This window comes from Salvelinus fontinalis, unplaced genomic scaffold (genome assembly GCF_029448725.1).
Source record: "Salvelinus fontinalis isolate EN_2023a unplaced genomic scaffold, ASM2944872v1 scaffold_0078, whole genome shotgun sequence".
NCBI classification, from domain to species: Eukaryota; Metazoa; Chordata; class Actinopteri; order Salmoniformes; family Salmonidae; genus Salvelinus; species Salvelinus fontinalis.
Window position 1 is genome coordinate 366,286 of NW_026600287.1, and position 26,447 is coordinate 392,732.

General features: G+C 45.7%; 1 protein-coding gene across 3 annotated transcripts in view; it reads left to right on the plus strand.

Moving 5' to 3' along the window:
• Nucleotides 1–26,447, plus strand: part of LOC129842953 (proline-rich protein 5-like) — a 71,856-nt gene that overhangs the window by 13,003 nt on the left and 32,406 nt on the right. For all 3 annotated transcript variants that reach the window (XM_055911671.1, XM_055911670.1, XM_055911673.1), the window contains 2 exons: nucleotides 16,197–16,310; nucleotides 23,518–23,598. In XM_055911671.1, coding sequence (XP_055767646.1) covers nucleotides 16,197–16,310; nucleotides 23,518–23,598 — 195 coding nt within the window. The remainder of the gene's footprint in view (nucleotides 1–16,196; nucleotides 16,311–23,517; nucleotides 23,599–26,447) is intronic.

The window sequence follows — 26,447 nt, forward strand, 5'->3', positions numbered from 1 at the left end:
AAGTCTCTCTTCCTGGCTCTTTCCCTTTCACCACCCTAACTGACTCAGCCGGTCTCCTAGAAAATAAATAAGGTGTTTGCCGTACTCCTAACTACCGGTACCCAAAACTACACAATTAATCACAACAGCAATACCATTGCCGTAAACAAATCTTAGTTTAGTCACCAGTTTAAGTTGAGAGTGGGGGTATCCATGGCATTTTCCAATTATGTCCCTATTTTACAAGTCAAAAAAATTGAGAACCTTTCATAATGTTGCCAAACAAAGACTCAACAAACTTACCTGAGACTCCCTGTCTCTGCCAGTCTGTCCCTGCATATCTGTCCCCAGCTCTGCTGTCTGTGTGCCATCTGTTGCCTGCTCTGCCTAATGACATCATTGTGAAACATTTCCATTAGCATTTCACTTCTTTCTTATGAACATTTTATCAACTAGTCTTTGAGATATTAGGATACTAGAGTTCTTACTATGCGTTTTGGTGTACTGAAAAATACTCTGATGTCCGTCTTCTTACTTTTTTCTGCCATTTTTCTACCTGGCTGGCTGGCTGGCCTAGCTGCACACACACACATTTACACAACACATGCTGCAACCTTTTGTAATTTAAATAGTTTGTTTCATATTGGCTGGCTTCCAACAATAGCTGAATTCGTAAAGCTAGCGAGCACCAATTCCGTTTCTGTGTGTTTGCTATAATCTTTGCTACCTGGTTAAATAAAGGTGAAATAAAATAAAATAAAAAAAGTTCACTAGCGACAATTTATCTTTTGCAACGAGACCATTATATGTATTTAAGACAATGGTAGAAGAGAGTGTAGTTCTGTTCTGTTCAGTTTGGACTTCAGTTTATTGCTAACCTTATCACAGGGACGTCGAAGCACTACAGCTGCATGCTGATCTTGGAATAAACTGACGATAGCAAAGATTCCATCTTTGACGATGCCACATAAATGGAATAGGTACTAGCTAGCTTGATAGTTAATGTTTGCTTTAGTTTGCGCGCTAGCTCTGCAAATTCAACTAGTGTGTGAACCCTGCCAACATAAAAATAAATAAATAACATTGCTATGGACCTGCTATGGATTGACTGGATTAACCTCACGTCAGTTACGTACATGTCCCTTTCGGACAGTAGATACGAACCCTTTATTACCTTGCCAGCTAAAGAACTGGCAGTGGATCAAACCATTGTGAGGCAAAGGGCGGGGGGGGTCGCAATCTTTTGAAATTTAAATGCGCTATTAAGTGTCTATAATCAGCACAAGTGCTTTCATTGCGTATTATTATTTTATTGAAATTACATAGTTATGTTTACAGTGATATATTGGGGGGGACAAATCATATTTTTCCCAAGATGGGGGGGTCGTGTCCCCCCCGTCCCCCCTGGGATTTCCGCCTATGACACACGACACAGACACAGACACAGACACACACACACACACACACACACACACACACACACACACACACACACACACACACACACACACACACACACACACACACACACACACACTTGAGATACAACAGTGTTCCAGTAGGGGAGGGTGGGGTCAGTGTCGTAATGTGTCGTAACTACGTATGAGGACACTGAGGTCCGGATCTCTGGAATTTCTTCTAATGAGATATTTTGTTATTAAAATATATATATATTTTGTTCATAATAAAGAAAATCCATTACAGGTCAACATGTCAATATTGCTCCCAGCGTTGGTCAAAGTCAGAAATATTGTTGATCGTACTGAGTTCTAATCGCTCCTCTTTGAGAAGGGGCGGAATCATAAACAGTGGTTTGTTCGTTACGTTCTCCTGCCTCCTCCTGATTGGTTCCCCAGAGTCAAACGGCTGACTCCGCCCTCCACAGGCGGAGGTTTTGAGACAACTCCCGAAGCTCCCAGTCGGCTCAACTAGGCAACTAGAGAGGCTGCTGACAGTGTGTTTGCGAGATGCCAGACAAAAAGCCATTTTAAAACTGTCCAGTGACTCCTTCCGTGTCTACAGACACCCACCCAAACAAACAAAAACCGACTCATGAGTGCACAATTGGTACATAGTCGCTCATAGATATGTCAGTCGGGTGGCTAGCTGCCGGCAGAGACTTCTAGTGTCGTAATGTTGAAAGATTCTGGCTGGTATTACTGAGCCAGCAAGAAGGATGAAGGAAGAAGCTAACGTTAAACGGAGCAGAAAAATACTTGCTTTACAGGGAGTAGGCTACTGAGACAGATAGTAATGTGGTGCTCAGTGGTGAGGCTGCAATGCATGCAGGAGGAAGCAGAGGCGACTGAGAGGAAGCAAACAGATAGAGAGGGGGGTTAGTACAGTGGTTACCAAACTTGGGGTCGGGGCCCCATGTAGGGTCCCCTGAGAAAATCTGTACGAATTTCATCAAACAAGTTAGGAACTTTAAAATCTCCCCTATAAGGCCTACATTAAAATGATATCAACATGGCCTATCTCCCCAATAAGGCCTACATTAAAATGATATCAACATGGCCTATCTCCCCAATAAGGCCTACATTAAAATGATATCAACATGGCCTATCTCCCCAATAAGGCCTACATTAAAATGATATCAACATGCAAACAGTACAGCTATAAAAAATGTCCTAAGTTTCATTTTGTGGCTGCTGTTACGTGTCAGTATTTCCCTCCTTTCAGAGGTGTAATATGACAACTGTAAAGCTAGCCCACCCCACCTCTCTAACTCAGAGGGCTTGGGTTAAATGCAGAAGACACATTTTGGTTGAAATGAGCTTCAACTTGTTTTTAAATCCTGAGGGAACGACAATTCCACCGTTTGGGAAGAAAACACTTCAATTTGCTCAACTTGCCATTGCCTTATTTGGCCACTTTAGTTGTGACATGAACCTTATTAAAACATATAGGCCTATGGGCTAGGCTACATGAGGTGTGATACTAACCCTATTAAAACATATAGGTCTATGGGCTAGGCTACATGAGGTGTGATACTAACCTTATTAAAACATATAGGCCTATGGGCTAGGCTACATGAGGTGTGATACTAACCTTATTAAAACATATAGGTCTATGGGCTAGGCTACATGAGGTGTGATACTAACCCTATTAAAACAAATAGGTCTATGGGCTAGGCTACATGAGGTGTGATACTAACCTTATTAAAACATATAGGTCTATGGGCTAGGCTACATGAGGTGTGATACTAACCTTATTAAAACATATAGGACTATGGGCTAGGCTACATGAGGTGTGATACTAACCCTATTAAAACATATAGGTCTATGGGCTAGGCTACATGAGGTGTGATACTAACCCTATTAAAACATATAGGTCTATGGACTAGGCTACATGAGGTGTGATACTAACCCTATTAAAACATATAGGTCTATGGGCTAGGCTACATGAGGTGTGATACTAACCCTATTAAAACATATAGGCCTATGGGCTAGGCTACAATGAGGTGTGATACTAACCTTATTAAAACATATAGGCCTACGGGCTAGGCTACATGAGGTGTGCGACTGATTCGAAAAAGTCGCCCCAAAAAAGGCATTGTTTCTTATGCTGGGCGTCATTCCCAGGTACTGATCTATTCTGACCCAGGTACTGATCTATTCTGACCCAGGTACTGATCTATTCTGACCCAGGTACTGATCTATTCTGACCCAGGTACTGTTCTATTCTGGCCCAGGTACTGATCTATTCTGACCCAGGTACTGTTCTATTCTGGCCCAGGTACTGATCTATTCTGACCCAGGTACTGATCTATTCTGACCCAGGTACTGATCTATTCTGACCCAGGTACTGATCTATTCTGACCCAGGTACTGATCTATTCTGATCCAGGTACTGATCTATTCTGACCCAGGTACTGATCTATTCTGACCCAGGTACTGATATATTCTGGCCCAGGTACTGTTCTATTCTGGCCCAGGTACTGATCTATTCTGACCCAGGTACTAATCTATTCTGACCCAGGTACTGATCTATTCTGACCCAGGTACTGATCTATTCTGGCCCAGGTACTGATCTATTCTGTACACTACGTCAAGACTCTCTGTTATCCCGCAACTCTGTCTGTCTGTCTGTCTGTCTGTCTGTCTGTCTGTCTCTCTGTCTCTCTGTCTCTCTGTCTCTCTGTCTCTCTGTCTCTCTGTCTCTGTCTCTCTGTTTCTCGCTCTCTCCGTTTCTCTGTGTCTCTCAAGTGAATTCAAGAGGCTTTATTGGCATGGGAAACGTGTTTACATTGCCAAAGGAAGTGAAATCGATAAACAAAAGTGAAATGAACAAAAAATGAACAGTAAACATTACACTCACACGTTTCAAAGGAATAAACACATGTCAATGTGCAAAAGGGAAAATAAATAAATATGGGTTGTATTCCAGTGTTCTTCACTGGTTGCCCTTTTCTTGTGGCAACAGGTCACAAATCTTGCTGCTGTGATGTCACACTGTGGTATTTCACCCAGTAGATATGGGAGTTTATCAAAATTGGATTTGTTTTGTAATTCTTTGTGGATGTGTGTAATCTGAGGGAAATATGTGTCTTAATATGGTAGAACATTTGGCAGGAGGTTAGGAAGTGCAGCTCAGTTTCCACCTCATTTTGTGGGCAGTGTGCACATAGCCTGTCTTCTCTTGAGAGCCATGTCTGCCTTTGGCGGCCTTTCTCATTAGCAAGGCATGCTCACTGAGTCTGTACATAGTCAAAGCTTTTCTTAATTTTGGGTCAGTCTCAGTGGTCAGGTATTCTGCCAAGTAGCATTCCAGCTTGCTCTGTTTTTTGGTAAATTCTTTCCAATGTGTCAAGTAATTATTATTATTTATTTTTTTGTTTTTGTTTTCTCAGGATTTAGTTGGGTCTTCTCTCTCTCTCTTTCTCTCTCTCTGTGTCTCTCTCTTTCTCCGTCTTGCCCCTCTCTCTCTTTCTCCAACTTCTCTCTCTCTCTCTCTCTCTCTCTCTCTCTCTCTCTCTTTCTTTCTCTCTCTCTCTGTATCTCTCGCTCCCTATCTCTTTCTGTCTACTCTCGCCCTCTCTTTCTCCCTCCCTCCCTCTCTCTGGGAGACTTTTCCGGGACAAATAAGAGCTTCATAAATGTCAGATGGTAATGTTTGAAGGCTGAAGGGCCTGTAACTATGTCAGGTGTGTCCCTGTATAGCTGGTGTGTAGACAGCAGTGAGTTTTTACCCAGCCCCACTAAATCACATGACAGAGAATGTGTTGAGTCAGGGATACGTCATCAGCTTCTCAGCTGCCTTTATAATAAACATAACAACTGAGGGGGGGGGGGTGTTTACTCTCTGTGTGTGTGTGTGTGTGTGTGTGTGTGTGTGTGTGTGTGTGTGTGTGTGTGTGTGTGTGGTGTGTGTGTGTGTGTGTTGTGTGTGTGTTTTTGCCTGCATGCGGGCTAGATGCTAAGCATGCTGGGAGCTCTTTGAGGGTGCTCAGGGCGTTTTCCATTGGCCCTCCTCTCCTCCTCACCAGGGTCCCGTTCACCAACAGGAGATGTTCTCAAACAGGAAATGAAAATGAGTGTTCTTACATAGAAGTACAGATAGAGGTTTAAATGTTTCTACAGCTGCTTCTCTCACCCAGTACTGTTTATGACAACACTACAGAGCTATGTTTCCTCTATATAACTGACCCCGCATCGGGGAAACCTGTAGCATGTGGTACACTATTAACAAAACGTCAGGTAGCCTGCTACCTCCTGTCGAAAAAAGGTCAAAATATTATCTCCTGTTTTGTACACAAGAGACGCAACCCAGCTGGGCCGGTGTCGGCAGGGCTCTGTTCTCCTCGGATTAGAAAAGTCTTGCCGAGTTTCAGACGGAAATGGTCCAACATTCCTGAGTTTCCCAGGAATGTCTGCTCTGAAGAGATCATTAACATTATCAACCTCAGCCTCCAAGACGCACGCGCACACACACACGCACACGCACACGCACACGCACACGCACACGCACACGCACACACACACACACACACACACACACACACACACACACACACACACACACACACACACACACACACAGCTACTAGTGTTTCCCTGTGGGACAAACCTGGCATCACTGTGAACTTCTATCGTACATTTAGTTCTATATTGCATAGGCCAACTGCTTTTGAATACATTTAACTGTTGTTTTTGGATGGGGAGAGATGGGATGTTGATATTGCCCTAGTTTGTTACCTTGCATAGTGACACAGAACAGAACAGAACATTGACTAGAGTACAATTTACACTATTGAACTCTCTGAATATCTTTGTCTCCGTACAATCCCCTGAAACAGTATGTTGTCTATAGACCCTGAAACATTCTACAGTATGTTGTCTATTATACCCTGAAACATTCTACAGTATGTTGTCTATAGACCCTGAAACATTCTACAGTATGTTGTCTATATACCCTGAAACATTCTACAGTATGTTGTCTATAGACCCTGAAACATTCTACAGTATGTTGTCTATAGACCCTGAAACATTCTACAGTATGTTGTCTATAGACCCTGAAACATTCTACAGTATGTTGTCTATAGACCCTGAAATATTCTACAGTATGTTGTCTATAGACCCTGAAACATTCTACAGTATGTTGTCTATAGACCCTGAAACATTCTACAGTATGTTGTCTATAGACCCTGAAACAGTATGTTGTCTATAGACCCTGAAACATTCTACAGTATGTTGTCTATAGACCCTGAAACATTCTACAGTATGTTGTCTATAGACCCTGAAACATTCTACAGTATGTTGTCTATAGACCCTGAAACATTCTACAGTATGTTGTCTATATACCCTGAAACATTCTACAGTATGTTGTCTATATACCCTGAAACATTCTACAGTATGTTGTCTATAGACCCTGAAACATTCTACAGTATGTTGTCTATAGACCCTGAAACATTCTACAGTATGTTGTCTATAGACCCTGAAACATTCTACAGTATGTTGTCTATAGACCCTGAAACATTCTATAGTATGTTGTCTATAGACCCTGAAACATTCTACAGTATGTTGTCTATAGACCCTGAAACATTCTACAGTATGTTGTCTATAGACCCTGAAATATTCTACAGTATGTTGTCTATAGACCCTGAAATATTCTACAGTATGTTGTCTATAGACCCTGAAACATTCTACAGTATGTTGTCTATAGACCCTGAAACATTCTACAGTATGTTGTCTATAGACCCTGAAACATTCTACAGTATGTTGTCTATAGACCCTGAAACATTCTACAGTATGTTGTCTATAGACCCTGAAACATTCTACAGTATGTTGTCTATAGACCCTGAAACATTCTGCAGTATGTTGTCTATATACCCTGAAACATTCTACAGTATGTTGTCTATAGACCCTGAAACATTCTACAGTATGTTGTCTATAGACCCTGAAACATTCTACAGTATGTTGTCTATAGACCCTGAAACATTCTACAGTATGTTGTCTATATACCCTGAAACATTCTACAGTATGTTGTCTATATACCCTGAAACATTCTACAGTATGTTGTCTATAGACCCTGAAACATTCTACAGTATGTTGTCTATAGACCCTGAAACATTCTACAGTATGTTGTCTATAGACCCTGAAACATTCTACAGTATGTTGTCTATAGACCCTGAAACATTCTATAGTATGTTGTCTATAGACCCTGAAACATTCTACAGTATGTTGTCTATAGACCCTGAAACATTCTACAGTATGTTGTCTATAGACCCTGAAATATTCTACAGTATGTTGTCTATAGACCCTGAAATATTCTACAGTATGTTGTCTATAGACCCTGAAACATTCTACAGTATGTTGTCTATAGACCCTGAAACATTCTACAGTATGTTGTCTATAGACCCTGAAACATTCTACAGTATGTTGTCTATAGACCCTGAAACATTCTACAGTATGTTGTCTATAGACCCTGAAACATTCTACAGTATGTTGTCTATAGACCCTGAAACATTCTGCAGTATGTTGTCTATATACCCTGAAACATTCTACAGTATGTTGTCTATAGACCCTGAAACAGTATGTTGTCTATAGACCCTGAAACATTCTGCAGTATGTTGTCTATAGACCCTGAAACATTCTACAGTATGTTGTCTATAGACCCTGAAACATTCTACAGTATGTTGTCTATAGACCCTGAAACATTCTGCAGTATGTTGTCTATAGACCCTGAAACATTCTACAGTATGTTGTCTATAGACCCTGAAACATTCTACAGTATGTTGTCTATAGACCCTGAAACATTCTACAGTATGTTGTCTATAGACCCTGAAACATTCTACAGTATGTTGTCTATAGACCCTGAAACATTCTACAGTATGTTGTCTATAGACCCTGAAACATTCTACAGTATGTTGTCTATAGACCCTGAAACATTCTACAGTATGTTGTCTATAGACCCTGAAACATTCTACAGTATGTTGTCTATAGACCCTGAAATATTCTACAGTATGTTGTCTATAGACCCTGAAACATTCTACAGTATGTTGTCTATAGACCCTGAAACATTCTACAGTATGTTGTCTATAGACCCTGAAACATTCTACAGTATGTTGTCTATAGACCCTGAAACATTCTACAGTATGTTGTCTATAGACCCTGAAACATTCTACAGTATGTTGTCTATAGACCCTGAAACATTCTACAGTATGTTGTCTATAGACCCTGAAACATTCTACAGTATGTTGTCTATAGACCCTGAAACATTCTACAGTATGTTGTCTATAGACCCTGAAACATTCTACAGTATGTTGTCTATAGACCCTGAAACATTCTACAGTATGTTGTCTATAGACCCTGAAACATTCTGCAGTATGTTGTCTATATACCCTGAAACATTCTACAGTATGTTGTCTATATACCCTGAAACATTCTACAGTATGTTGTCTATAGACCCTGAAACATTCTACAGTATGTTGTCTATAGACCCTGAAACATTCTGCAGTATGTTGTCTATATACCCTGAAACATTCTACAGTATGTTGTCTATAGACCCTGAAACAGTATGTTGTCTATAGACCCTGAAACATTCTGCAGTATGTTGTCTATAGACCCTGAAACATTCTGCAGTATGTTGTCTATAGACCCTGAAACATTCTACAGTATGTTGTCTATAGACCCTGAAACATTCTACAGTATGTTGTCTATAGACCCTGAAACATTCTACAGTATGTTGTCTATAGACCCTGAAACATTCTACAGTATGTTGTCTATAGACCCTGAAACATTCTACAGTATGTTGTCTATAGACCCTGAAACATTCTACAGTATGTTGTCTATAGACCCTGAAACAGTATGTTGTCTATATACCCTGAAACATTCTACAGTATGTTGTCTATATCTCTCTCTATCTATATCATTCTCTCTTTAAGCTGCAGTGTGGGTTTTAATAGAGGAGAGTAGTGAAATATGCTGCTGTGTAGGTAATGTATTGAGCTTGTGGCACAAACAAAACAAGACACACACACACATACACACACACTCTTCTCCTGAACACAGAGGGAGAGTAAATATGCTTGTCACCTTTAAAACGTTCCCCCTTCGTCCGGCTGGGCTGAATAGACCCTTTGTATATCATTAGCTGGTACTCACTGGCCCTCACAGGGCTTAGTTTGGCTGGTGCAGTCTGGAGGAGAGAGGAGGGGAGGAGGAGAGAGGAGGGGAGAGGGACGAGGAGGGGAGAGGGAGAGGGGGAGGAGGAGGAGGAGAGGAGGAGGGGGGGAGGAGGAGGAGAAAGTAGAGGAAGAGAGGAGGAGGTGAGAGGAGGAGTGTGAAACTTAACCCTGTCCTGTCTGGATGGCTGTAGTTTGTCTTCACCTCTGTCCTACATCAATGCTGCATCATGGAGTGGGGATACTATGTACCAATCTATTTACTGGAGTAAGTGCTGTTTATAGTGACTATGTGTTCTAGTTGTTTCTGTTAGATTTACACAGTCTTGTGGTCTATTGATTGATGGGTTTATGACTGTAGGCTTTTGAGTGACTTTAAATCTCCGTGACACCAGTTCATTCACAGTATGAGTATCAACTTGTGTTACAGTCAGTCACTCAGTAGTTGGTCAGTAGTGTACAGTCAGTCACTCAGTAGCTGGTCAGTAGTGTACAGTCAGTCACTCAGTAGCTGGTCAGTAGTGTACAGTCAGTCACTCAGTAGTTGGTCAGTAGTGTACAGTCAGTCACTCAGTAGTTGGTCAGTAGTGTACAGTCAGTCACTCAGTAGTTGGTCAGTAGTGTACAGTCAGTCACTCAGTAGCTGGTCAGTAGTGTACAGTCAGTCACTCAGTAGCTGGTCAGTAGTGTACAGTCAGTCACTCAGTAGCTGGTCAGTAGTGTACAGTCACTCACTCAGTAGCTGGTCAGTAGTGTACAGTCAGTCACTCAGTAGTTGGTCAGTAGTGTACAGTCAGTCACTCAGTAGTTGGTCAGTAGTGTACAGTCAGTCACTCAGTAGCTGGTCAGTAGTGTACAGTCAGTCACTCAGTAGCTGGTCAGTAGTGTACAGTCAGTCACTCAGTAGCTGGTCAGTAGTGTACAGTCAGTCACTCAGTAGCTGGTCAGTAGTGTACAGTCAGTCACTCAGTAGTTGGTCAGTAGTGTACAGTCAGTCACTCAGTAGTTGGTCAGTAGTGTACAGTCAGTCACTCAGTAGTTGGTCAGTAGTGTACAGTCAGTCACTCAGTAGCTGGTCAGTAGTGTACAGTCAGTCACTCAGTAGCTGGTCAGTAGTGTACAGTCACTCACTCAGTAGCTGGTCAGTAGTGTACAGTCAGTCACTCAGTAGCTGGTCAGTAGTGTACAGTCAGTCACTCAGTAGCTGGTCAGTAGTGTACAGTCAGTTACTCAGTAGCTGGTCAGTAGTGTACAGTCAGTCACTCAGTAGCTGGTCAGTAGTGTACAGTCAGTCACTCAGTAGTTGATCAGTAGTGTACAGTCAGTCACTCAGTAGTTGATCAGTAGTGTACAGTCCTCCCTCTCTGGGCTGTGAAGTCTTGCTTCTCCATTTGTGGTTGTAGTCATTGTTCCTGCCTGTCGGGGTGTGAAAGCACTCTGTCCCTCTTCCCTGACCAGACCAACTGCAGTGTGGGGGCTATGATTTGGTTCTGTCCGCTCTTATGAGAATGACATAGATACACACACACAGTCTTGCGTAGTTAACCTTGTGGGGACATACAATTCAGTACCATTCAAAATCCTATTTTCCCTACCCTAACCCTAACCTTAAACCCTAGCTCCTGACCCTAGCTCCTGACCCTAGCTCCTGACCCTAGCTCCTGACCCTAGCTCCTAACCCTAGCTCCTGACCCTAGCTCCTGACCCTAGCTCCTGACCCTAGCTCCTAACCCTAGCTCCTAACCCTAGCTCCTAACCCTAGCTCCTGACCCTAGCTCCTGACCCTAGCTCCTGACCCTAGCTCCTGACCCTAGCTCCTGACCCTAGCTCCTAACCCTAGCTCCTAACCCTAGCTCCTAACCCTAGCTCCTGACCCTAGCTCCTGACCCTAGCTCCTAACCCTAGCTCCTAACCCTAGCTCCTGACCCTAGCTCCTGACCCTAGCTCCTAACCCTAGCTCCTAACCCTAGCTCCTGACCCTAGCTCCTGACCCTAGCTCCTAACCCTAGCTCCTGACCCTAGCTCCTGACCCTAGCTCCTGACCCTAGCTCCTAACCCAAGCTCCTAACCCTAGCTCCTAACCCTAGCTCCTGACCCTATCTCCTAACCCTAGATCCTGACCCTAAACCCCATAGAAATAGCATTTGATCTTGTGGGAACCAACAAAATGTCCCCAGTCGGTCCAATTTTTGTTTGTATACTATTCTTGTGAGGACTTCTGGTCACCACAAGTATAGTTACACACACACACACACACACACACACACACACACACACACACACACACACACACACACACACACACACACACACACACACACACACACACACACACACACACACACACACACACACACACACACACACACACACACACACACACACACACACACACACACACACACACACACGCAGTTGCGTGACTATCAGTTCCTGTCTCTGTATAAATACAAGAGCAGCAGAGACACCAGAGTAGCAGCGACACCAGAGCAGCAGCGACACCAGAGCAGCAGAGACACCAGAGCAGCAGAGACACCAGAGCAGCAGAGACACCAGAGCAGCAGAGACACCAGAGCAGCAGAGACACCAGAGCAGCAGAGACACCAGAGCAGCAGAGACACCAGAGCAGCAGAGACACCAGAGCAGCAGAGACACCAGAGCAGCAGAGACACCAGAGCAGCAGAGACACCAGAGCAGCAGAGACACCAGAGCAGCAGAGACACCAGAGCAGCAGAGACACCAGAGCAGCAGAGACACCAGAGCAGCAGCGACACCAGAGCAGCAGCGACACCAGAGCAGCAGAGACACCAGAGCAGCAGAGACACAGTGGAGGAGATGCTGGTAAAATAAGTCCTTGACATTCACCTGAACTGACGGGAGACAACGGGGCTATGAGACCTCTGACACAGAGGAACAGGGCAGTGAGAGGAGGAGACCTCTCTAACACAGAGGAACAGGGCAGTGAGAGGAGGAGACCTCTAACACAGAGGAACAGGGCAGTGAGAGGAGGAGACCTCTAACACAGAGGAACAGGGCAGTGAGAGGAGGAGACCTCTAACACAGAGGAACAGGGCAGTGAGAGGAGGACCTCTAACACAGAGGAACATGGCAGTGAGAGGAGGAGACCTCTAACACAGAGGAACAGGGCAGTGAGAGGAGGAGACCTCTAACACAGAGGAACAGGGCAGTGAGAGGAGGAGACCTCTCTAACACAGAGGAACAGGGCAGTGAGAGGAGGACACCTCTGACACAGAGGAACAGGGCAGTGAGAGGAGGAGACCTCTCTAACACAGAGGAACAGGGCAGTGAGAGGAGGACACCTCTGACACAGAGGAACAGGGCAGTGAGAGGAGGAGACCTCTAACACAGAGGAACAGAGCAGTGAGAGGAGGAGACCTCTAACACAGAGGAACAGGGCAGTGAGAGGAGGAGACCTCTAACACAGAGGAACAGGGCAGTGAGAGGAGGAGACCTCTAACACAGAGGAACAGGGCAGTGAGAGGAGGAGACCTCTCTAACACAGGGGAACAGGGCAGTGAGAGGAGGAGACCTCTCTAACACAGGGGAACAGGGCAGTGAGAGGAGGACCTCTAACACAGAGGAACAGGGCAGTGAGAGGAGGAGACCTCTAACACAGAGGAACAGGGCAGTGAGAGGAGGAGACCTCTCTAACACAGAGGAACAGGGCAGTGAGAGGAGGAGACCTCTAACACAGAGAAACAGGGCAGTGAGAGGAGGAGACCTCTAACACAGAGAAACAGGGCAGTGAGAGGAGGAGACCTCTAACACAGAGGAACAGGGCAGTGAGAGGAGGAGACCTCTAACACAGAGGAACAGGGCAGTGAGAGGAGGAGACCTCTAACACAGAGGAACAGGGCAGTGAGAGGAGGAGACCTCTAACACAGAGGAACAGGGCAGTGAGAGGAGGAGACCTCTAACACAGAGGAACAGGGCAGTGAGAGGAGGAGACCTCTGACACAGAGGAACAGGGCAGTGAGAGGAGGAGACCTCTGACACAGAGGAACAGGGCAGTGAGAGGAGGACCTCTAACACAGAGGAACAGGGCAGTGAGAGGAGGAGACCTCTCTAACACAGAGGAACAGGGCAGTGAGAGGAGGAGACCTCTGACACAGAGGAACAGGGCAGTGAGAGGAGGAGACCTCTCTAACACAGAGGAACAGGGCAGTGAGAGGAGGAGACCTCTAACACAGAGGAACAGGGCAGTGAGAGGAGGAGACCTCTAACACAGAGGAACAGGGCAGTGAGAGGAGGAGACCTCTCTAACACAGGGGAACAGGGCAGTGAGAGGAGGAGACCTCTAACACAGAGGAACAGGGCAGTGAGAGGAGGAGACCTCTCTAACACAGAGGAACAGGGCAGTGAGAGGAGGACCTCTAACACAGAGGAACAGGGCAGTGAGAGGAGGACCTCTAACACAGAGGAACAGGGCAGTGAGAGGAGGAGACCTCTGACACAGAGGAACAGGGCAGTGAGAGGAGGAGACCTCTAACACAGAGGAACAGGGCAGTGAGAGGAGGAGACGTCTAACACAGGGGAACAGAGCTTTGAGAGGAGGGGGAATAGACAAAGGTTAAGGAGAGTTTCCTGTCCCCTCTAGTTAGTTAATGTGTCTGTTATAGACAGCAGAGTGTGTGTGTGGTGGGAGGGGGGGGGGGGGGGGGTGAAAAGAACTGATTTCCATTGGAAAGAGGAAGGCTGTGTGTGTGTGTGTGTGTGTGTGTGTGTGTGTGTGTGTGTGTGTGTGTGTACTTACTTTATATGTATGGAGATTGAGAAAGAGAGAGGAACAGAAACAGAGAAGGGATATTCACTGAGAGGAACAGAGAAGGGATATTCACTGAGAGAAACAGAGAAGGGATATTCACTGAGAGAAACAGAGAAGGGATATTCACTGAGAGAAACAGAGAAGGGATATTCACTGAGAGAAACAGAGAAGGGATATTCACTGAGAGAAACAGAGAAGGGATATTCACTGAGAGAAACAGAGAAGGGATATTCACTGAGAGTAACAGAGAAGGGATATTCACTGAGAGAAACAGAGAAGGGATATTCACTGAGAGGAACAGAGAAGGGATATTCACTGAGAGAAACAGAGAAGGGATATTCACTGAGAGGAACAGAGAAGGGATATTCACTGAGAGAAACAGAGAAGGGATATTCACTGAGAGTAACAGAGAAGGGATATTCGCTGAGAGGAACAGAGAAGGGATATTCACTGCACAGCGGCAGGAGAGAGGAACAGAGAAGGGATATTCACTGAGAGGAACAGAGAAGGGATATTCACTGAGAGGAACAGAGAAGGGATATTCACTGAGAGGAACAGAGAAGGGATATTCACTGAGAGGAACAGAGAAGGGATATTCACTGAGAGAAACAGAGAAGGGATATTCACTGAGAGGAACAGAGAAGGGATATTCACTGAGAGGAACAGAGAAGGGATATTCACTGAGAGAAACAGAGAAGGGATATTCACTGAGAGGAACAGAGAAGGGATATTCACTGCACAGCGGCAGGAGAGAGGAACAGAGAAGGGATATTCATTGAGAGTAACAGAGAAGAGATATTCACTGAGAGGAACAGAGAAGGGATATTCACTGAGAGAAACAGAGAAGGGATATTCACTGAGAGGAACAGAGAAGAGATATTCACTGAGAGAAACAGAGAAGGGATATTCACTGAGAGAAACAGAGAAGGGATATTCACTGAGAGGAACAGAGAAGAGATATTCACTGAGAGAAACAGAGAAGGGATATTCACTGAGAGGAACAGAGAAGGGATATTCACTGAGAGTAACAGAGAAGGGATATTCACTGAGAGGAACAGAGAAGGGATATTCACTGAGAGGAACAGAGAAGGGATATTCACTGAGAGGAACAGAGAAGGGATATTCACTGAGAGGAACAGAGAAGGGATATTCACTGAGAGAAACAGAGAAGGGATATTCACTGAGAGGAACAGAGAAGGGATATTCACTGCACAGCAGCAGGAGAGATGAGTTGGTTTGTCTACAAAACACTATAATAACCAGCAGGGTCACACGGCAACTCCCTGCCAATCAGAGACAGACTGCCTCCCTGCCAATCAGAGACAGACTGCCTCCCTGCCAATCAGAGACAGACTGCCTCCCTGCCAATCCCTCCCTGCCAATCAGAGACAGACTGCCTCCCTGCCAATCAGAGACAGACTGCCTCCCTGCCAATCAGAGACAGATTGCCTCCCTGCCTGAAGAGCAGTACAGAGAGTGAGTGAGAGAGGGAGGAGGAGGAGAGGGAGGAGGAGAGAGAGATGTAAGGAGTGTGGGGGTATACTGCATCTAGCTGGAGGGACGCCTTTCTCTCTCTCTCTCTCTCTCTCTCTCTCTCTCTCTCTCTCTCTCTCTCTCTCTCTCTCTCTATTGTGTGCAACTTCTCTCTCTCTCTTCCCCCTGCCTTATCTCTCTTCCTCTCCCTCTCTCTTCCTCTCTCTCTATTTCTGTGAGCGTAGTTCTTCCTGTAGTCTGAGCCTGAGAGCACTGAGCTTTCTCTTTCTCTCTGTGTTTTGAGTTGTGTTCTGACCATGAGGACTCTCCATAGGTTGAAGTTGATGAGTTCCCCCAGCCTCAGTGACCTGGGGAAGAGTGACAAGGCAGCCTTGGAGGAGAGAGGGACACAGCAGAGAAAAGCTGGGGCTAACGCCACCTGGAATAGGTACTGTAGTCTATACTGTGTGTGTGTGTGTGTGTGTGTGTGTGTGTGTGTGTGTGTGTGTGTGTGTGTGTGTGTGTGTGTGTGTGTCACCCTGCTTTTTGTCAGTCAGTGTGTGTGTGTGTGTGTGTGTGTCACCCTGCTTTGTGTCAGTCTGTGTGTGTGTGTGTGTGTGTGTGTGTGTGTGTCACCCTGCCTTGTGTCAGTCAGTGTGTGTGTGTGTGTGTGTGTCACCCTGCTTTGTGTCAGTCAGTGTGTGTGTGTGTGTGTGTGTGTGTCACCCTGCTTTTTGTCAGTCAGTGTGTGTGTGTGTGTGTGTGTGTGTGTGTGTGTGTCACCCTGCTTTGTGTCAGTCTGTGTGTGTGTGTGTGTGTGTGTGTGTGTCACCCTGCCTTGTGTCAGTCAGTGTGTGTGTGTGTCACCCTGCTTTGTGTCAGTCAGTGTGTGTGTGTGTGTGTGTGTGTGTGTGTGTGTGTGTGTGTGTGTGTGTGTGTGTGTGTGTGTGTGTGTGTGTGTGTGTGTCACCCTGCTTTGTGTCAGTCAGTGTGTGTGTGTCACCCTGCTTTGTGTCATTCAGTGTGTGTGTGTGTGTGCGTGTGTGTCACCCTGCTTTGTGTCAGTCAGTGTGTGTGTGTGTGTGTCACCCTGCTTTGTGTCAGTCAGTGTGTGTGTGTGTGTGTGTGTGTGTGTGTGTGTGTGTGTGTGTGTGTGTGTGTGTGTGTGTGTGTGTGTGTGTGTCACCCTGCTTTGTGTCAGTCAGTGTGTGTGTGTGTCACCCTGCTTTGTGTCAGTGTGTGTGTGTGTGTGTGTGTGTGTGTGTGTGTGTGTGTGTGTGTGTGTGTGTGTGTGTCACCCTGCTTTGTGTCAGTCAGTGAACAGGAGGTGCTGTACTTACTCTTTCCTTGTTGTGAAACTGACCGTTAGAAACGCCAGAGATGTGGTCAGTCAGTCGTCTATGTCCCTGTCCTGTACTCTGAGATCTACACAGCTCTGTCTATGTCCCTGTCCTGTACTCTGAGATATCTGTCTATGTCCCTGTCCTGTACTCTGAGATATCTGTCTATGTCCCTGTCCTGTACTCTGAGATATCTGTCTATGTCCCTGTCCTGTACTCTGAGATATCTGTCTATGTCCCTGTCCTGTACTCTGAGATATCTGTCTATGTCCCTGTCCTGTACTCTGAGATCTACACAGCTCTGTCTATGTCCCTGTCCTGTACTCTGAGATATCTGTCTATGTCCCTGTCCTGTACTCTGAGATATCTGTCTATGTCCCTGTCCTGTACTCTGAGATATCTGTCTATGTCCCTGTCCTGTACTCTGAGATATCTGTCTATGTCCCTGTCCTGTATTCTGAGATATCTGTCTATGTCCCTGTCCTGTACTCTGAGATATCTGTCTATGTCCCTGTCCTGTACTCTGAGATCTACACAGCTCTGTCTATGTCCCTGTCCTGTACTCTGAGATATCTGTCTATGTCCCTGTCCTGTACTCTGAGATATCTGTCTATGTCCCTGTCCTGTACTCTGAGATATCTGTCTATGTCCCTGTCCTGTACTCTGAGATATCTGTCTATGTCCCTGTCCTGTACTCTGAGATATCTGTCTATGTCCCTGTCCTGTACTCTGAGATCTACACAGCTCTGTCTATGTCCCTGTCCTGTACTCTGAGATATCTGTCTATGTCCCTGTCCTGTACTCTGAGATATCTGTCTATGTCCCTGTCCTGTACTCTGAGATATCTGTCTATGTCCCTGTCCTGTACTCTGAGATATCTGTCTATGTCCCTGTCCTGTACTCTGAGATATCTGTCTATGTCCCTGTCCTGTACTCTGAGATATCTGTCTATGTCCCTGTCCTGTACTCTGAGATATCTGTCTATGTCCCTGTCCTGTACTCTGAGATATCTGTCTATGTCCCTGTCCTGTACTCTGAGATATCTGTCTATGTCCCTGTCCTGTATTCTGAGATATCTGTCTATGTCCCTGTCCTGTACTCTGAGATATCTGTCTATGTCCCTGTCCTGTACTCTGAGATCTACACAGCTCTGTCTATGTCCCTGTCCTGTACTCTGAGATATCTGTCTATGTCCCTGTCCTGTACTCTGAGATATCTGTCTATGTCCCTGTCCTGTACTCTGAGATATCTGTCTATGTCCCTGTCCTGTACTCTGAGATATCTGTCTATGTCCCTGTCCTGTACTCTGAGATATCTGTCTATGTCCCTGTCCTGTACTCTGAGATATCTGTCTATGTCCCTGTCCTGTACTCTGAGATATCTGTCTATGTCCCTGTCCTGTACTCTGAGATATCTGTCTATGTCCCTGTCCTGTACTCTGAGATCTACACAGCTCTGTCTATGTCCCTGTCCTGTACTCTGAGATATCTGTCTATGTCCCTGTCCTGTACTCTGAGATATCTGTCTATGTCCCTGTCCTGTACTCTGAGATATCTGTCTATGTCCCTGTCCTGTACTCTGAGATATCTGTCTATGTCCCTGTCCTGTATTCTGAGATATCTGTCTATGTCCCTGTCCTGTACTCTGAGATATCTGTCTATGTCCCTGTCCTGTACTCTGAGATCTACACAGCTCTGTCTATGTCCCTGTCCTGTACTCTGAGATATCTGTCTATGTCCCTGTCCTGTACTCTGAGATATCTGTCTATGTCCCTGTCCTGTACTCTGAGATATCTGTCTATGTCCCTGTCCTGTACTCTGAGATATCTGTCTATGTCCCTGTCCTGTACTCTGAGATATCTGTCTATGTCCCTGTCCTGTACTCTGAGATATCTGTCTATGTCCCTGTCCTGTACTCTGAGATATCTGTCTATGTCCCTGTCCTGTACTCTGAGATATCTGTCTATGTCCCTGTCCTGTACTCTGAGATATCTGTCTATGTCCCTGTCCTGTACTCTGAGATCTACACAGCTCTGTCTATGTCCCTGTCCTGTACTCTGAGATATCTGTCTATGTCCCTGTCCTGTACTCTGAGATATCTGTCTATGTCCCTGTCCTGTACTCTGAGATATCTGTCTATGTCCCTGTCCTGTACTCTGAGATATCTGTCTATGTCCCTGTCCTGTACTCTGAGATATCTGTCTATGTCCCTGTCCTGTATTCTGAGATATCTGTCTATGTCCCTGTCCTGTACTCTGAGATATCTGTCTATGTCCCTGTCCTGTACTCTGAGATCTACACAGCTCTGTCTATGTCCCTGTCCTGTACTCTGAGATATCTGTCTATGTCCCTGTCCTGTACTCTGAGATATCTGTCTATGTCCCTGTCCTGTACTCTGAGATATCTGTCTATGTCCCTGTCCTGTACTCTGAGATATCTGTCTATGTCCCTGTCCTGTACTCTGAGATATCTGTCTATGTCCCTGTCCTGTACTCTGAGATATCTGTCTATGTCCCTGTCCTGTACTCTGAGATATCTGTCTATGTCCCTGTCCTGTACTCTGAGATATCTGTCTATGTCCCTGTCCTGTACTCTGAGATATCTGTCTATGTCCCTGTCCTGTACTCTGAGATCTACACAGCTCTGTCTATGTCCCTGTCCTGTACTCTGAGATATCTGTCTATGTCCCTGTCCTGTACTCTGAGATATCTGTCTATGTCCCTGTCCTGTACTCTGAGATATCTGTCTATGTCCCTGTCCTGTACTCTGAGATATCTGTCTATGTCCCTGTCCTGTACTCTGAGATATATGTCTATGTCCCTGTCCTGTACTCTGAGATATCTGTCTATGTCCCTGTCCTGTACTCTGAGATATCTGTCTATGTCCCTGTCCTGTACTCTGAGATCTACACAGCTCTGTCTATGTCCCTGTCCTGTACTCTGAGATATCTGTCTATGTCCCTGTCCTGTACTCTGAGATATCTGTCTATGTCCCTGTCCTGTACTCTGAGATATCTGTCTATGTCCCTGTCCTGTACTCTGAGATCTACACGTCTCTCTCTGGGATTTCCTTGAGAATGTCACACTGAATAAGCATTACTGCCATAACTATTCCTTGTCTCATGAAGCCGCTTCCCAAATCAGAAAGGTTATTAATTCCTCAGTGACTTACAGACTGTGTTGCAGACCTGGGATCAGTGTGCTACGGGATGACCTCTATATAACTGAGCAGAGAACTCTGAATAACTAACAAGACTTGTACTAGTCACGTCAGATATACTACCACGTTTACAGTACATTTACGACACGTTTACAGTACATTTACATCACATTTACAGCACATGTACAGTACATTTACAGCACGTTTACAGTACATTTACATCACATTTACAGTACATTTACAGCACATTTACAGCACATTTACAGTACATTTACAGTACATTTACAGTACATTTACAGCACGTTTACAGTACATTTACAGTACATTTACAGTACATTTACAGCACATTTACAGTACATTTACAGCACATTTACAGTACATTTACAGCACGTGTACAGTACATTTACATCACATTTACAGAACATTTACAGCACATTTACAGTACATTTACAGCACATGTACAGCACGTGTACAGCACACTACAGTGTAAGAAGTGGAATAAGAAGTGGAATTTACTTCAGAGGTGGCTTGTGCAACATTAATGACAGCCCTTTGCTTGTATTTTTCACCTTTTATAAAAACAGCCGTCAACAAAAGGATTAAGTGTCAAAACACATCAACAACGGTGCTGTAGTCCGGACAATACGGGAAGATGGTGCTGTAGTCCGGACAATACAGGAAGATGGTGCTGTAGTCCGGACAATACGGGAAGATGGTGCTGTAGTCCGGACAATACGGGAAGATGGTGCTGTAGTCCGGACAATACGGGAAGATGGTGTTGTAGTCCGGACAATACGGGAAGATGGTGCTGTAGTCCGGACAATACGGGAAGATGGTGCTGTAGTACGGACAATACGGGAAGATGGTGCTGTAGTACGGACAATACGGGAAGATGGTGCTGTAGTACGGACAATACGGGAAGATGGTGCTGTAGTCCGGACAATACGGGAAGATGGTGCTGTAGTACGGACAATACGGGAAGATGGTACTGTAGTCCGGACAATACGGGAAGATGGTGCTGTAGTCCGGACAATACGGGAAGATGGTGCTGTAGTACGGACAATACGGGAAGATGGTGCTGTAGTACGGACAATACGGGAAGATGGTGCTGTAGTCCGGACAATACGGGAAGATGGTGCTGTAGTACGGACAATACGGGAAGATGGTGCTGTAGTCCGGACAATACGGGAAGATGATGCTGTAATCCGGACAATACGGGAAGATGGTGCTGTAGTCCGGACAATACGGGAAGATGGTGCTGTAGTCCGGACAATACGGGAAGATGGTGCTGTAGTACGGACAATACGGGAAGATGGTGCTGTAGTACGGACAATACGGGACGATGGTGCTGTAGTCCGGACAATACGGGAAGATGGTGCTGTAGTACGGACAATACAGGAAGATGGTGCTGTAGTACGGACAATACGGGAAGATGGTGCTGTAGTCCGGACAATACGGGAAGATGGTGCTGTAGTACGGACAATACGGGACGATGGTGCTGTAGTCCGGACAATACGGGAAGATGGTGCTGTAGTCCGGACAATACGGGAAGATGGTGCTGTAGTACGGACAATACGGGAAGATGGTGCTGTAGTCTGGACAATACGGGAAGATGGTGCTGTAGTACGGACAATACGGGAAGATGGTGCTGTAGTCTGGACAATACGGGAAGATGGTGCTGTAGTACGGACAATACGGGACGATGGTGCTGTAGTCCGGACAATACGGGAAGATGGTGCTGTAGTCCGGACAATACGGGAAGATGGTGCTGTAGTCCGGACAATACGGGAAGATGGTGCTGTAGTCCGGACAATACGGGAAGATGGTGCTGTAGTACGGACAATACGGGAAGATGGTGCTGTAGTACGGACAATACGGGAAGATGGTGTTGTAGTACGGACAATACGGGAAGATGGTGCTGTAGTCTGGACAATACGGGAAGATGGTGCTGTAGTACGGACAATACGGGAAGATGGTGCTGTAGTCTGGACAATACGGGAAGATGGTGCTGTAGTCTGGACAATACGGGAAGATGGTGCTGTAGTCCGGACAATACAGGAAGATGGTGGACTCTGAGTTAGCTGGACGTTCCAGCATCAGATCTATACAATAGTTGACATTGAGAGTGATTCAGTCTGACTCGTTATTATAGCTAGCTCCCATGTAGTTAAAGGGTGAATCATTACTGAACCTGTTATGACTAGTCCAGGGCGTCCCTAGCCTGAGATGAACTAACACCCTAGCAGGTCAACTCATGGGCTAATTGAGGTTATGGAAATGTTAGTTAATTTAATGTCATTATGTGTCAATCCCCAGCACCATCACTAGACAGTATTGAGTTAATGGTTATGATGCTGTGGTTAATGAATACATGAGCATTGACTAAGGGTAGCGAACGCTAGATTGAAGGATGGATGGATGGACAGATGGATGGATGGATGGCTAGCTGTGTGGATGGATGGATGTATGGATAGATGGATAGATGACTGGCTGTGTGGATGGATAAATGGCTGGATGGCTGTGGGGATGGCTGGATGGCTGTGGGGATGGCTGGATGGATGGCTGTGGGGATGGCTGGATGGATGGCTGTGGGGATGGCTGGGTGGATGGCTGCGGGGATGGCTGGATGGATGGCTGTGGGGATGGCTGGATGGATGGCTGTGGGGATGGCTGGCTGGATGGCTGTGGGGATGGCTGGATGGATGGCTGTGGGGATGGCTGGATGGATGGCTGTGGGGATGACTGGATGGATGGCTGTGGGGATGGCTGGATGGATGGCTGTGGGGATGGCTGGGTGGATGGCTGCGGGGATGGCTGGATGGATGGCTGTGGGGATGGCTGGATGGCTGTGGGGATGGCTGGATGGATGGCTGTGGGGATGACTGGATGGATGGCTGTGGGGATGGCTGGATGGATGGCTGTGGGTATGTGAATGTACTGTGTGAGTGATACTTGTACTGTATGTTCTGATCGTCTCTCGATTGTTTTGTTTGTTTGTTTGTCTGTTTGTTTGTTTGCTGCAGCTGCTTTCTCCCCTGCTGTACTCTAACACTGTCCCCCGTGGTGTGTGTGTGTGTGTGTGTGTGTGTGTGTGTGTGTGTGTGTGTGTGTGTGTGTGTGTGTGTGTGTGTGTGTGTGTGTGTGTGTGTTCCTGCAGCATCCACAATGCGGTGATAGCTGTGTTCCAGAGGAAAGACCTGGGAGAGAATGACCTCTACATACTCAATGAGGGAGTCAGGTGACATACTGTATAACCTCTGACCTCTACATATACACTTCTATTGCTCTCTGTCTCTCTGTCTCTCTCCCTCTGTTTCTCTCTCTGTTTCTCTCTCTCTCTCTCTCTCTCTCTCTTTGTTTCTCTCTCTCTCTTTGTTTCTCTCTCTCTCTTTGTTTCTCTCTCTCTCTCTCTCTCTCTCTCTCTCTTTGTTTCTCTCTCTCTCTTTGTTTCTCTCTCTCTCTCTCTCTCTCTCTTTGTTTCTCTCTCTCTCTTTGTTTCTCTCTCTGCCTCTGCCAGTCACCCTCTTTCTCGTCTCTCCTCACAACTCTAATAGTCACAGCTGTAAGAATGATCCTGCTGTTAGTAAAACAACACAGAGTTTCACCTGTTTCACCTTCCTGGTAAACACAGAAGAAATGACCAGAAAGGGAGATCTGTGAAGAGCAAATTGAATAGCATATTTCAAATGGTTTGACTTGGTGATGGTGCTAACTAGTGTTATCTTCATATATACATGAGCAGCTCTTTGTACATCAGGCTCAAAGGATCCAATGTAACTGGCGTGATCAATCAGCCTTGTTTTAACTGTAAATTGATATTGACTTGCCTTCCGTTTTGAGGTTGAGGTGTGAATGTGAGAATGTGTTGCCAGGGTGGAATGGAAAAACCCTATGCCTGTTATACAGTCATACACCCACTCCCCACATTGGCACACAATAACAAGGCAAACCCACAAACACAAGTGACTGGTGTTCATAGAACCTGCCTAGTGTTTGTTCTCAGTAGAACTGCCACTCAGTGACATGTAGTGGGCCGTTTTTAACCACTCAGAACATGTTCCTAATGGTTGAATGGTAGAGTTAAATGTCGACACATTCACACACAACTCTGTGCTTGAAGAAGTCAAGTTGGTAAGACGACAGGATTAATGCAAATCTGGGTTTCTGTCTCTCTCTGCCTCCCTCATACAGTGCATTCGGGAAAATATTCAGAAGCATTGAATTTTTCCAGACTTTGTCATATTACAGTCTTATTCTAAAATGGATTAAATAAAAGAAATTCCTCATCAATATACAAACATTACCCCATAATGACAAAGCGAAAAAACAAGTTTGTAGAAATGTTTGCGAATTTATAAAAAATTAAAAACAGATACCTTATTTACATAAGTATTCAGATCCTTTGCTATTAGACTCAAAATGTAGCTCAGGTGCATCCTGTTTCAATTGATCATCCTTGAGATGTTTCTACAACTTGATTGAGTCCACCGGTGGTAAATTCAATTGATTGGACATGATTTGGAAAGGCACACACCTGTCTAGCCATGAGGTCAAAGGAATTGTCCATAGAGCTCAGAGACAGGAATGTGTCGAGGCACAGATCTGGGGAAGGGTACCAAAACATTTCTGCAGCGTTGAAGATCCCCAAGAACACAGTGGCCTCCATCATTCTCCCCCAAGACTCTTCCTCTTCCTAGAGCTGGCCACCCGGCCAAACTGAGCAATCGGGGGTGAAGGGCCTTGGTCAGGGAGGTGACCAAGAACCTGATGGTCATACTGAATGAGCTCCAGAGTTCCTCTGTGGAGACTGGAGAAACTTTCAGAAGGACAACCATCTCTGAAGGACTCCAACCATCTCTGCAGGACACCAATCATGCCTTTATGATAGAGTAGCCAAGCCACTCCTCAGTAAAAGGCACAGGCTGGCCCACTTGGAGTTTGCCAAAAGGCACCTATAGACTCTCAGACCATTTGAAGCAAGATTCTCTGATCTGATGAAACCAAGAGGGAACTATTTGGCCTGAATGCCAAGCGTCACGTCTGGAGGAAACCTGGCACCATCCCTACGATGAAGCATGGTGGTGGCAGCATCATGCTGTGGGGATGTTTTTCAGCGGCAGGGACGGGGAGACTAGTCTGGATTGAGGGAAAGATTAACGGAGCAAAGTACAGAGAGATCCTTGATGGAAACCTGCTCCAAAGCGCTCAGGACCTCAGACTGGGGCCAAGGTTCACCTTCCAACAGGACAACGACCCTAAGCACACAGCCAAGACAACACAGGAGTTGCTTTGGGACAAGTCTCAATGTCCATGAGTGGCCCAGCCAGAACCCATACTTGAACCCGATCAAACATCTCTGGAGAGACCTGAAAATAGCTGTGCAGCGATGCTCCCCATCCAACCTGACAGAGCTTGAGAGAATCTGCACAAAAGAATGGAAGAAACTCCCCAAATACCGGTGTGCCAAGCTTGTAGCGTCATACCCAAGAAGACTCAAGGCTGCTGCCACGGGTGCTTCAACAAAGTACTGAGTAAAGGGTCTGAATTCTTATAGAAATGTGATATTTCTGTTTTTTTCTGTGGGTCTGGATGAGTCCAGGGCTGACATCCTAGTCTTTCTGTGGGTTTGGATGAGTCCAGGGCTGACATCCTAGTCTTTCTGTGGGTCTGGATGAGTCCAGGGCTAACATCCTAGTCTTTCTGTGGGTCTGGATGAGTCCAGGGCTAACATCCTAGTCTTTCTGTGGGTTTGGATGAGTCCAGGGCTGACATCCTAGTCTTTTTGTGGGTCTGGATGAGTCCAGGGCTGACATCCTAGTCTTTCTGTAGGTCTGGAGGAGTCCAGGGCTGACATCCTAGTCTTTCTGTAGGTCTGGAGGAGTCCAGGGCTGACATCCTAGTCTTTCTGTGGGTTTGGTGCTCTACTCTGTCTGTCTGTCTGTCTGTCTGTCTGTCTGTCTGTCTGTCTGTCAAAGAAAGAGCCTCAAACCATGTTGCCATGTTAGTATGTTACTTGACATTTGGGATGTTACCCACCCCAATGTACTTCCACCACAGACATGTTCAAACATACAGACAAGCATCAAA